The following is a 13,745-nucleotide window of genomic DNA, read 5'->3' on the forward strand; positions in this document are numbered from 1 at the left end:
AGTATGAAGTTGGCAGAGGTTGAGTCATGAGGTTTAAGGAAAGAAGCCATCTCCATAACGTGAAGTTGCAAGGTGAAGCAGCAAGTGCTGATGCAGAAGCTGCAGTAGGTTATCCAGGAATTCCAGCTAAGATAATGAACAAAGACTAACCACACTAACCAACAGATTTTCAGAGTAGATGAACCAGCCTTACATTGCAAGAAGATGCTTCTATGACCTTCACAGCTAGGAAGGAGAAGTCAATGCCTGGCTTCAAAGCTTTGAAGGACAGGTTGACTTACTTGCTGGGGGTTAATGCAGCTGGTAATTTTAAGTTGGAGCCAATGCTCATTGGACATTCTGAAAATCCTAGGGTCCTTGAATTGTGCTAAATCTACTCTGCCTATGTTCTAGAACTGGAACAACTAAGCCTGGATAACAGCACATCTGTTTACAACATTAATGATTTATCAAATATGTTAAGCCCACTGCTGAAATCTAGCGCTCAGGAAAAAAAATCCCTTTCAAATATTATTGCTCGTTGACAATGTACCTGATCACCTGAGTTCTCACTGAGATGGACAATGAGAATAATGCTGTTTTCATGCCTGCTAACACATCTATTCTGCAGCCTGTGGATTAAGGAGTAATTTTGACTTTCAAGTTGTAGTATTTAAGAAACACATATCGTAAGGCTATAGCTGCCATAGATAGTGGAACATTCATGATTCATAGAAAGAGGTTTAAATATCAACATTAATGGGAGTTTTAGCAAAAGATGATTCCAGCTCTCACAGATAACTTTGAGGGAGTCAAGACTTCAGTGGAGAAAGTAACTGAGGATGTGGTAGGAATAGAGAACTAGAATCATAAGTAGAGCCTGAAGATGGGATTAAATTGCTGCAATTTTATAATGAACTTTAACAGAGGAGGAGTTGCTTCTTACAGATGAACAAAAAAGTGGTTCTCTAGAGATGGAATCTACTGGTAAAGATTGTGGAAATGACAACAAAAGATTCAGAATATTACATAAACTTAGTTGATAAAGCAGCAGCAGAATTTGAGAGGATTGTTTCCAATTTTGAAAGAAGTTCTACAGTGGATAAAATTCTATCAAACAGCATTGCATGCTATAGAGAAATTGTTTGTTGAAGGAAGAGTCAATGGATGTGGCAAAGTTCATTGTTGTCTTAAAAAAAAGGCACAGCCACCCAACATTTAGCAACCACCACCCTGATCAGTCAGCAGCCATCAACACTGAGGCAAGACCATTCATCATCAAAAAGATTACCACTCCCTTAAGGCTAGATGATGTCTAGCATTTTTAGCAATACAGTATTTTTTAATAAAAGTATGCACACCTTTTAGTCTTTTTAAAGATCTATTTACTTGAGAGAGAGAGAGACAGTGTGCATGCCCAGGAGAAGGGGTAGAGGGAGAGGGAGAAAGAGTCTTAGGTAGACCCTACACTGAGTGCAGAGCCCCAGCAGGGCTCGATCTCATGACTGAGATCAGACCGGAGTGGAAACCAAGAGTCAGATGCTTAACTAACTGCACCACCCAGGTGTCCCTTATGTATGTATACTTTTTAGACATAATACTGTTGCACACTTAATAGACTACAGTATAGTGAAAACCTAACTTTTAAATGCACTGGGAAAGCAAAAAATTCATTAGACTTGCTTTATTGCAATATTCTGGAACAGAATCACCAATATCTTCTAAGTATGCCTATAATGCACTTTGGGTAAAGTTCAGAAAGTCACAGAGTAATACCACTTCATATTGCTAGGAGCCTACAGTGTGTATTTTCAGAATCACACCTATCAAATGACATTTCAGCATACAACCTTTAGAAGGCAATCAATACATATTTGCTCAGTGAGACCAAAAGGAATAAATTATGTATATCACTATTTCTCAAAGGGAGAATATCAGCATTTTGAATGAGACAATTGGTTGCTACACAAAACTATCTGTGAAGTATTGCACATTTAACAAACCTGGCTTCCAGAGCACTAAATACCAACTATACCCCCCTATTGGTATGTTTTCCACTTCCTGACAATTCTAAATGCCTAAGGGGAAGAGGGCATTCACTGAGAATCACTGTGATGTATAAATTAATGATATGCAAATGAAAAGGAATATAAAATATAAAACCCTTACTCTAAAGGAAATCACAATTTAGGCAAGTCAAATCATGCCATTTAAAAAAAATATTTTCTAAAGTGTATGCCTCATTTTAGATTGAGATTCAGAACAACTACTTTTAGATCTGTATGCCAATAAGAAAGTTAGGATATAAAGAAGTTTTTTTTCAGAATGGAAAAAGTTAACACTTTTTAACATACAGGTAGCACATAATTCTCAAAACGGCCTGGGATAGGTCCAGACCAGGAGCAAGAAGTGGATAAAAAAGTTCCCTTCACTGGAACAAAATGCAGGAAGACATTATGTAAAGGAAAAAAATAGCAAACTTCAGGGAATGGTTACTTTGTCAGGCAATATTCTGAGCTCTCTGAATGTATCATCTAATCCTCACAGCAATTCTATAAGGTAGCTACAGATATTATTCACACCTTGCAAATGAGAAAATGCTTCTGAGTTAGTTCATACAACCTGACTAGAGCATGGAGATACAAGTAGCTGAGCTAGGGCTTAGCCATGCCTGAAGTTAATTTATGTAATGCTGGTCCTAAAAAGCTACCAAAGTGTGTCATCTCTGCCATGTCTTTTATAAAGGCCATCATCTAATAGGTCATTCCACTTCAGACTGTTCAAGAAGATTTCCAACTCCAGGTTTTTTGCTGGTAAAATGTTTAACCAATTTTATGACTGCTTTGTTTATAAACTGTTCATTTAAGAAGATACTAGATTCTAATATTTGATTGGCACGGTTAGTGATTATGGCCACTATGTGCTGAGTTCTTCGGCAAATACCTTAAACTTCCTTGCAAAACCCAACCTTAAATGTGCTTAATCATCCACCTTCTATGTGCTTGATCCTGGATAGCTAAACTCTTCTAGTAAATCTAATATACAAAAAAGCAGAAGGTACTACTATAAACCCATGATCATAACCTCAGCTGAGTCCTCAATACTGCTAGCAGCCTTACTGTATTTTCCAAGTTGGTTCAGTCTCAGTTTGCAGGGGTATTTCAAAACTTCCTCTCCTTGGGCACCTCCATGACCCTTTGACTCACCTGTTTTTCAAACACTGAGTTTCCCTATATTATGTAAGGGAAATGGAAGCCTTCATAAAAGAGCTTTTGCAATTTTCTACCAACAGAGCTAAGTATCTGACTGAACCCATACCCTTCCTTTCCTCTTTTCTTCCTGTTACAATAGAGGAAACATCTCTGCTGTATGGGTGGGAAGGCCTGTCTTACCTGGGCTTTGGCACCCACATCCTAACACTTTTTCAAATATCATATGCAGTTGATTACCTTCTTCATATCTACAATCCTTCCCTCTTAACTAAATCCTTTCTCTGGGTATTAAAATATGCTTCCAGCATTCTCATCCTAATAATAATAACAAAAACTTAGTAATCTCCAAATATGCCATTTGACCCCAAATTCTGCCCCTGCCCTGCATCCTCTTCCTACCCCCTAGTAATCATCTTTCTCTTAACTATCATTCACAGCCAAACTCGGGGAAGAGTTGCCTGCTATTAGTATCTTTCCTTCCCCCCATTTCCATTTACTCCTCTCCCCACTCTGGTCTGGCACCACTCCACTCTAATCCATTAATGGCTCCCAAGAAATAACCTATCACTATGCCCACTGGGCTCTCTTGACCTTCATTTTGGTTTCCCTCTAAGCGTCTCTGGCTCCACTCCTGCCTACTTGAAACCATCTTTCCTCTTGGCTTCTATGACACTACTTGCTTGATTTGTTTATTTTCTTTCTAGCCATTCATTCTCTGTTATCTTTGTAGGTTCTTCCCCTCCTACTCCACTTTTTAAATCCTGCATTTTTCTCAGGACTCTGTCCTATGATCTCTTCTTGTCTTACTCTCTACCTTTTCTCTTCAACAGTGTCACCCACTTTCATGGATCCTAATACTATCTCTATGACAATTACTCCATATTAATATTTAGGTTGATGCCACTTAATACTAAACTATGACAACAAGCTTACCTGCATATGTGCAACTTTTTTCCCAAAAACATTTCTCTCTTTAACGTAATTCCTGGTTTCTTCAAACATGAATTCACTGCCTGAAATTCCCAACTCAGCAATCAGTAGCCTTTCCTATAACCCAGAATTAGGTGTTAAGCATCATTCTAATTCCACAAGTGATTTTTACATGACTTTAATGATAACAAATCTCATAAATAATCTTTATGAAACTCCTAAAAATTAATTTATTTCTTAATTCTATAAGAAAATGCTCCTATAGAGATTTCTAAGAATATTTTGACATATCCATAACAATTCTCTAAAACACATCCTTTATTTTTATAAATGATTGTCTTTACTACATATAGACATATACATAATTTATTCAATCCTTTCTTCTCATCATTCATCTATGAGAAAAGAAATACAAAATTGTTTATTTCTATTTACTGATTTCTGCACAATACATATCCCAATAGGCCTGTGGAAATCAACACTTGAAAAGGTAAATTCTATTAGTGCAAAAGAACCCACAGTCAGTTTAAATTCATCTTGCTGGTGATCTCTGTATTCTATTTCTGTGGCAGTGTTCCCAGCCTTGTCCCCAATTTCATGTTTAACCCAGGCTGTGGCAGTCACTGGGCAAATGCACCTATCCTCATATGCTGGCATGTGAGGCTCAATGATTGTTCAGCTAGCACACTCCAAAAACAGAGATGTGAAGGCTGACCTCATGGTCTATGAACTCAACAACTTTCCCTTTTGATTCTCAGGTATAAAAAAGTCCTGCCAAATATTTTGGCTGACAGTTACTTATAAGGAGCTAAGAATTCTTGACTTGTAGTTAAGAAGCTAAAATCATCCTAAAAAGGTATTACAACCCTGACTCCCTAATTTCCCTACTCACTTATAAGCTTTGATTGGATATCCCTGAGTTTAGTTATTTACTTATCTAGTCTACAAACTCAGGTTTTGTTTTGTTTTGTTTTGTTTTACAACTTTAAGTTATACTCAAATGATTGGCTATATCAGCAGTTTTATATACATGAATTTATATAGTTCTATGTTATTTTTTTCCACTTCATTTGCTAATTAAAAGATGGAATCTTTAATAATTCTGACCTGTGGAAGCTCTTGCATGAGGTAATAGAAACCTCTATTCTCTTCTCCAAGTAGGGCACTAGCTGGCAACCGTACATCTTCAAAGAATAATTCTGAAGTATCCTAAGGGATCATACAATTAAATATAGAATTATTTCATTAAATCTCCCAAAAAAACAACAAGGCAATTATTATTTCCACTTAAGAAAACAAAAACAAGAACAAAACAAACTGGAAGCCAAGTCGGAGTGGTTAATGACTACAATGAGTAGGTGGTAAACCAGGGATTCAAACCCAGATTCATCTGGTTCCAAAAACTTGTGGCTTTCTTACTGCAATACACTGTCATTCTTTTCTTTTTTAAAGATTTTTTATTTATTAGAGACACACACACACACAAAGAGAGAGAGAGAGGCAGAGGGAGAAGCAGGCTCCATGCTGGGAGCCTGACATAGGACTTGATCCCGGGTCTCCAGGATCACACCCTGGGCTGAAGGCGGCGCTAAACCACTGAGCCACCAGAGCTGCCCATACATGGTCATTCTAACTCCAATCTTGTTCAATCTTGTCCAGTACTGTATATACCTAGAGTTAAGGGTTTCTAATGCATAAGAAGTAAAACATGTTTTTCTTTTTGGTAATGAAAAAACTACCAGATAATTATCAAGTAATAGAAAAATATTTTCTGCTCTTATTTCATAATTTTCTGCAACCAATTTCATAGAAAGTCTATTAGCATACAATTGTCATTTCTGAAGCAGAAATTCAAAATACCCTAAAATACCTACTTCTGTTACTGAATGGAAAGAGATAAAGCTAGATAAATGGAACAAATACCTCGTACCATTTCTGAAAAGCATATTTTAGGAATCTGATATAAGAAAGTATGACTTGATATACACATATCAAACCTATAGAACTGCATAATTCTATAAGGCATAATTTAGTAAACTCAATTATTTATAATTAATAATTTATATTGTGACTTACCTGGGCTTTTAGTCCCATTTTTTGTAGCTTTTTTCCCTTGAAAAATCGTTTCATTCCATTTTCCACCAGAAAAAGGCTAATGCCATGGGCAACAGAGCGAGCTTCACGATTTGTGACTGCCACTACAATCACAACGTCACTTAGCCACCCATTGGTTATGAATACCTGTAAACCCCAAATATACTGTGATACTCCACAATAAATCAGGTCTATGCATAAGTCATGATTGGAGGAAAGTAAACTCAAGAAGACTAAACCAGACAAGACATGCTTTATGCTTCTCTTTGTATTCTACTCAAGTCTCTGCAGTGTTAATAGCCTACATGAAGTTGTTAAAGAGTACAGGAAAAATAACACAATGCTTCAAAGAATGAACCCAGTACCTTTTCATTCCACAATTAATACTATAAATGATAATGAACAAAGCTTATTATGTCCTTTCCAAATTAAAACAAAATTATCTACAAAAACGATAAACTGTATTTTAGAAAGAAGTTGAAGAAAAAGGAATCTGTTCTAAATGGCACTATACTATTAAAAAATAATGTTCTAAAATCCACATGCTGTACATACAAATAATGGGAATAAACCAATTATACTAGTGTTGTCTACATGACAACATGTGAAGGGGGACATGGTTATAAGTGAGACAACCAAAGACCCTCAATATCTCTCCATACAAGGAGCTGCTGCTCCTACTCATATACCTACCGTCAGTGCCTAGAATAGGGTTTGTCATATAGAAGGCCTTCAAGGATGTTTGTTGAATAAATGAGAAAAATGTATTCCTGAAAGAAAAATTCTACACATCATGGCAAACATAGTTTTTCTGTAATGTTGCTCCATTACGCCACTTACTCAAAAACCTTCCAGGTCTCCCAGTTTTATAGTTTTCTAAGATAATAATGACCATCTGTGTAGGTGCCACAGCTGACTTGCCAAAATAGTGCTGTTTCGTTTGTTTTGAAGCATGTGTCCAGGGGTTAGTGCCTATATGCTCTAAATCCTTGGCCTCAGACATATGTAAACATATGTCTTTTATTATTACAGATAAAAGACAAGGGAAGGAGGGAACTGTTTAGAGAGCGAAAACTGTTCACTTTAATACTGACTTCAATTTGGTTAAATCGAATGGAGTTCTCCAATGGATTTTCTTGGACATAATTACAGGAAAAGGTTAAAAGAATCTGAACTATTTCTGCAATAGTCTGACAGAAGGTGAGTATTTGCAGCATGACCGATCTCATTTTTTTAAATAAAATTATAACAGAATTTCCTTTGTAAGGGCTTTATCAATTTCTTTTCTAATCAACAGTCAAAAAATTTTAATAGGGTTGGGATTATCCCAACTGAGGGCCATCATTTTTTTTTATTTTTTGGTATTGAATGCTCTTAACATAAGCTCATTGTACATGTTACATAGATGGTATATTGTGATAAAGAAAAAGGAAAAAAAACCTCCATGAGTCATTCATATAGAGAGCATTACGAATTTCCTTTCTGGTCTTTTTTCTCTTAACACAGTTGAAATCTATATGCATTTTCATTTAAATGTTAATATGATCTCTTCAGTTAAAATAATTATTTTCTATACCACTAAAAACTTTATATTGATGCCTTGAGGGGTGCACATTAGGTCTTCTTATTGAGGTCCAATATTTACTTACTTATTTCTTTACTTTTGCTTCCTTTCAATTTTTTGTTATGTCTAATAGAGATTTGGAAGCAGTCAGTGGTACTTTCCTGGGTGTTTCACACAGAAGACCTGCTTAGGAAGCTGCAGTCATAGGAGAATGGGTTCTCATTTCACTTTTCACCAAATGGCCTAGTCTAAGGCCCTCTGTGGGCAGAGGTAAAGAAAGTGATTATATACTGGACTCAGTACATATTTATTATCATCCTTAGGATGAATAATTTAGACTAAAATTTCTTAAAGTATGTTTGGAAAAACACCAGTGACTCAAGAAAATCTATGAAGAGAACTTCCTAGAGCATAAGACATACTGTATCCAACTTTTAGAACTTCACAATGTATATCGGCATATCAAAGAGAAGTTGCACACATTTTCCAAATTTATTTGACACCACAGATACTGTTTTTCTGTATAACAACTAAGAAACTAGATTGTGAAACGGTCTTTAGAATTGGGCTGCACAAAATGTGTTCTTCAGATCAGTGTCAGCCCACAAAATGCTAAAACATTTGCCCTATAGGTGAGGGGAACATGCAAAATGCAACATAGTAGAGACACAGATCTCATGTAATACAAATGTTGCAAAATTCTTACAAAACAAAACAAGTAAGTAAACTCAATTCTTCCCATGAGTCTATAGATCTGAGGGAATCAATAATAAGTAGGCTCTGAGACACTGTTACTCATGGCATGACTCAAGAGACAAGGGTTGTGGAAGCCCTTCTTCACACACCTTGCTTCCATTGAGAATCCAGTCACTTCCATCCTTTTTGGCGTTTGTTTTTATTCCTTGCAAATCACTGTAATTGAAGAAAAGTAAAGAATAATGAAAAGAAATTCATTGGTTGGTTAAAAACTGTATTATCAAAAAGTTCTTACATAAGTATGTCCATAATGTGATAATCCAAACTATTTATACCGTGATAAGTACTTTCAGTACTAGAAATGTTTACACAAATGCACTGAAAAATCATGTCTGATGTATCACATTCTCTAAACCACTTAAACAAATGTATATGATTAAGATTACATAAACTAGACAGCTTTTATAGAGCATAAAAATTCCAAGTAGCATCCAAGACCTCCAAATTAGGCTCAGATGACCTCTCAAAGTCCACTATATTTGAGATTATTTGTCACCTTGTATATGACTGCTTCCATTCACTTTGGTTCCCTCCTCTATCTCTATTGATCGAAATTTAGCCATTTAAAATCTCACTCCAAGATCAAGTCACAAGCTCTTCTGACTAAGCCAGACAGGCACCCCATGCTAGAAAAATAGTCAAATCTGTTAGTCAAATGGCCAGATTGGAAAGTATTACCCATACTCAGCTTCAGAGGCTATTTGTTTATTTATTTACATTTTATGTATTATTATCATTATTATTACTATTCTTATTATTATTATTATTATTACTATTATTATTACTATTCTTAAGATTTTATTTTTTTAAAGTAATCTCTATACTCAATCAAAGGCTCGAACCCACCACCCCAGGATCAAGAGTGGTGCATTCCACGGACATAGGCAGCCAGATATCCCATGGGATGCTGTGCTTTATCCTGAGAACTTACTCATCTTCTAGCTACAAGTTTATACCCTTGTTCAACATCTCTGAAATTGTCAGTTAATCTATAATGGTGAGATAAAAGTTATTACATTTAGATTACAATTACGTGTTTTAATATTTATTATTCAGAGGAAGGGAACTATGAGCGATGACGAAATATCATTAATAAACAATCTTCTTAATGTCCAAAAAAAAAAAAAGGCTACATCTCAAATGCTTCCTCTAACAACCCTGCTGTAAAAGTGGAATAGCTTATTTTTCTAAATATAAAATATTCACAATTGAAATAGGAAAAATATAGACAATATTCCACACAAGGAAAAAAATATTGAAAACAATTTTACCTCCTGAAATAAACATGTCTAAAATACATCCTTCTAGCATTTTTTCAATGGAAACAGATACACACATATATGTATTTTTATAAAACTGGAACCATACATATGATTTTGACCTCTAAACAATATCTAATGCTTTCCTATAAGGTTGCTTTTATCATCAGCATAGATTTATTATGATTTTTTAAAACCATCTCTTTTTTCAAAAATTTTATTTATTTATTCATGAGAGACACAGAGAGAGAGAGAGAGAGAGAGAAAGAGAGAGAGGCGCAGAGACACAGGCAGAGGGAGAAGCAGGCTCCATGCGGGGAGCCCAATGCAGGACTGGATCCCGGGTCTCCAGGATCAGGCCCTGGGCTGAAGGCGGCACTAAACCACTGAGCCACCCGGCTGCCCTTAAAACCATCTCTTGTTAAACACTTAGGCAGTTTCCTATTTTTGTAAATATCCTACAACAAGTACCATCATGTATAAAGAGTCTGTGTCATTTACTGTTGTGAAATTTTTCTGATTCTCCCTCTTTCATATGGTCTTTATATTCTATATCTCATGGCACTTTGTTTACTGCTCTTTGTATCATGCTGATTAATGACCCCTGAAGATAATAGATCCTAATCCTTAGAACCTGTTAAGTGTTACTTTATGCAGAAAAAAGGGTCTTGCAGATGCAATTAATTTAAAATCTTGAGATTGGTAGACTATTTTGGATTAGCTGATGGGTGGACCTTAAATGCAAATGTCCTTGTGAAAGACAGGTAGATGGAGATTACCCAGACAAAAGAGTAGGGGCAATGTGACCACAGAGGCAGGTTGGAATGGTAAGACCACAAGGCAAGGAATGGTGTCAGCCACCAGGAAATGGAAGACACAAGGAATGGGTTCTGCCTTAGAATGTCTGGAGGGAGTGCAGCCCTGCTGATAAGGTGATTTGGGCTGATTAATACTGATTTTGGACTTCTGGCCTTCAGAACTATGAGAGAATAAATTTCTGTCTTTTTTAAGCCAGCAAGTTTGTGGTAACTTGTTACAGAAACCATAGGAAAATAACATACTCTCTTAGAGCATTTACCTTGAATCTCAGTTTCCTTAAGTACATACAACTAACCACAGATGAGGGCAGAAAATTTAAATAAACAAAAATCAAACAAGCCTTTGTTTGCATGTGTAATTTGGAGATAAATTAAGATCTCTGATTTATTGTTTCCTCTATGTGAGAGCTAAGATGCCGTGGCCTGGGACAGAAACACACTATCACGTAGCTAACACAACTGCAATCAGAATATTGGTCAGTCACCCAGTTGCCTTAGAAAAATGATCTTAAAAGCAAAGGAAGATTAGATTTGTATTTCTTTTCGACCACATTTTTAGGTGAAAGAAGTAAACAAAAACCTTTTATCTTTGGCAAAACTAAGTATCTGCAAGTATAGATTTATATTCAGTAATTATAGATTTATATTCAGTAAGCATAAATCTAAAAAGAGGCAAATATATGGAGGTTAAATAACATGCTACTAACAATGAATGAATCAATCAAGAAATCAAGGAAGAATCAAAAAAATACATGGAAACAAATGAAAATGAATACCCAACACTACAAATTTTTTGGAATGCAGCGAAAGTGGTTCTAAGAGGGAAGTTTATAGCAGTACATAGGATCTACCTCAAGAAGCAAGAAAAATCTCAAATAAACAACCTAACTTTACACCTAAAGGAGCTAGAAAAAGAAAAAAACCCCAAATGCACAAAAGGAAGGAAATAACAGAGCAGAGATAAATGATACAGAAACTAAAAAAACAAAATAATACAACAGGTAAATAAAACCAGGAGCTGATTCTTAGATAAAAAAAACTGATAAACCTCTAGTCAGACTCATCCAAAAGAGAGAGAGAGAGAAACCAAATAAACAAAATCACAAATGAAAAGTAGCCTGACAGAAATACCATTATAAGAGATTATGAAAAATTATATACCAATAAATTAGATAATCTAGAAGAAATGGATAAATTCCTAGAAACACATAACCTACCAAAACTGAAGCAGGAAAATATAGAAAACTGAACAGACCAATTACCAGTAATGAAATTGAATCAATAAAAACTCCCAAGAAAAAACATTTAAGACCAGTCAGCTTCACAAATTCTAACAAACATTTAAAAAAGAGTTAAAAACTATTCTACTTAAAGTATTCCAAAAAATGAAAGAGGAAGGAACACTTCCAAATTCATTCTATGAAACCAGTATTACCTCGATACCAAAACTAGATAGATTCCCCACAAAAAAAAAGAAAAAGACCTACAGGCCAATATATCTGATGGACATAGATGTAAAAATACTAGCAAAACAAATTCAACAGGGGCACCTGGGTGGCTCAGGTGGTTAAGTGTCTGCCTTTGGCTCAGGTCATGATCTCCAGGTCCTGAGATCTGGCTCCCTGTTCAGTGGGGGGATCTGTTTCTCCTTCCCCCTCTCCCCCCTGTTTGTGTTCTCGCTCTCTCTCTCAAATGAATAAATAACATCTTAAAAAAAATCCAACAATACATTAAAACAATAATTCACCCTACGATCAAATGGGATTTATTCTCAGGATGCAAGGGTGGTTCAATATTCACAAATCAAGCAATGTGATATGTCACATCAGTAAGAGGATAAAAACCATATGATCATTTCAATAGATGCAGAAAAACCACTTGAAAAATTGCATCCATTCATGATAAAAATTGTCAACAAAATAGGTCTAGAGGGATCACACCTCCACATAATAAAGGCTTTATATGAAAAACCTACAGTGAACCTTAAACTCAATGGGGGAAAACAGAGCTTTTCAAACCCTAGGTCAGGAAAAACACATGGTTGTCCACTATCACCACTTTTATTCAACATAGTACTCCAAGTCCTAGCCACAGCCATTAGACAACAAAAAGAAATAAAAGGCATCCAAATTGGCAAAGAAGTAAAACTTCTACTCTTTGCAGATGACAGGATACTATGTATCTTTCAGAAAACCTGAAAGACTCCACCAAAAATCTATTCAAACTGATAAGTGAATTTAGTAAAGTTCCAAGATACAAAATCAATGTACAGAAATCTGCTGCATTCCTATACACTAATAATGAAGCAGCAAAAAGTGAAATTAAGAAAATCCCATTTACAACTGCAGCAAGAATAATAAAGTATCTAGGAATAAACTTAACCAAAGAAGTGAAAGACCTCTCTGAAGAAAGAAATTCAAGACAACACAAAGGAAATGGAAAGATATTCCATACTCATGAGTTGAAAGAACAAACACTGTAAAAATGTCTATACCCAAAGCAATCTACAGATTTAATGCAATCCCTATCAAAACACCAATAGCAGAGCACCTGTGTGACTCAGTTGGTTAAGTGTCTGCCTTCAGCTGGGATCCTGGGATCCAGCCTGCTTCTCCTTCTCCCTCTGCCACCCACCAGCTTTTGTGCCTCTCTTTCTCTCTCTCAAATAAACAAAATCTTAAAAAAAAAATACCAAAAGCATTTTTCACAGAACTAGAACAAAATCCTAAAATTTGTACAGAATCACAAAAGACCCTGAATAGCCAAAGCAATCTTGAAAAAGAAAAACAAACCTGGAAGTATCACAATTCCAGACATCAAGTTACATTACAAAGTTATCACATCTCAGTTTACATGTAACCATTTTTTGTAAGCTTTCCCTAGTACTCATACCTAAATTCATTCCCTTTCCCACCAAACACACATGCACCATTAGTCTCTACCATAGCACCATGTATTTCTTCATAGTACTTGTCATAATTTATAATTAAGGATACATTTATGTGCTTTTTGTCATTCTCCTCAATAAGCACAAAGAACACTGTCTTTTGTTCAGCACGTGTAACTGGCACATTAAAGGCACTTCGTAAGTAACCTTCACATGACTGAATAAATAATCTTCTTCATTCCCCTT

At 35.7% G+C, this 13,745-nt stretch overlaps 1 protein-coding gene across 3 annotated transcripts in view; it reads right to left on the minus strand.

The window, feature by feature from the left end:
• ACADL (acyl-CoA dehydrogenase long chain) overlaps nt 1-13,745 on the minus strand; it is a 50,689-nt gene that overhangs the window by 26,038 nt on the left and 10,906 nt on the right. The window contains exons 5-8 of one of the 3 annotated variants that reach the window (XM_055345563.1): nt 8,625-8,691; nt 6,198-6,362; nt 5,229-5,330; nt 4,125-4,238 (exon numbers count right to left, since the gene is read on the minus strand). In XM_055345563.1, the coding sequence (XP_055201538.1) occupies nt 4,125-4,238; nt 5,229-5,330; nt 6,198-6,362; nt 8,625-8,691 (448 nt within the window). The remainder of the gene's footprint in view (nt 1-4,124; nt 4,239-5,228; nt 5,331-6,197; nt 6,363-8,624; nt 8,692-13,745) is intronic. The other 2 variants (XM_055345562.1, XM_055345564.1) reach the window with 2 other exon arrangements.

Source organism: Nyctereutes procyonoides, unplaced genomic scaffold (assembly GCF_905146905.1).
Source record: "Nyctereutes procyonoides isolate TBG_1078 unplaced genomic scaffold, NYPRO_anot_genome, whole genome shotgun sequence".
Taxonomy (NCBI): Eukaryota; Metazoa; Chordata; class Mammalia; order Carnivora; family Canidae; genus Nyctereutes; species Nyctereutes procyonoides.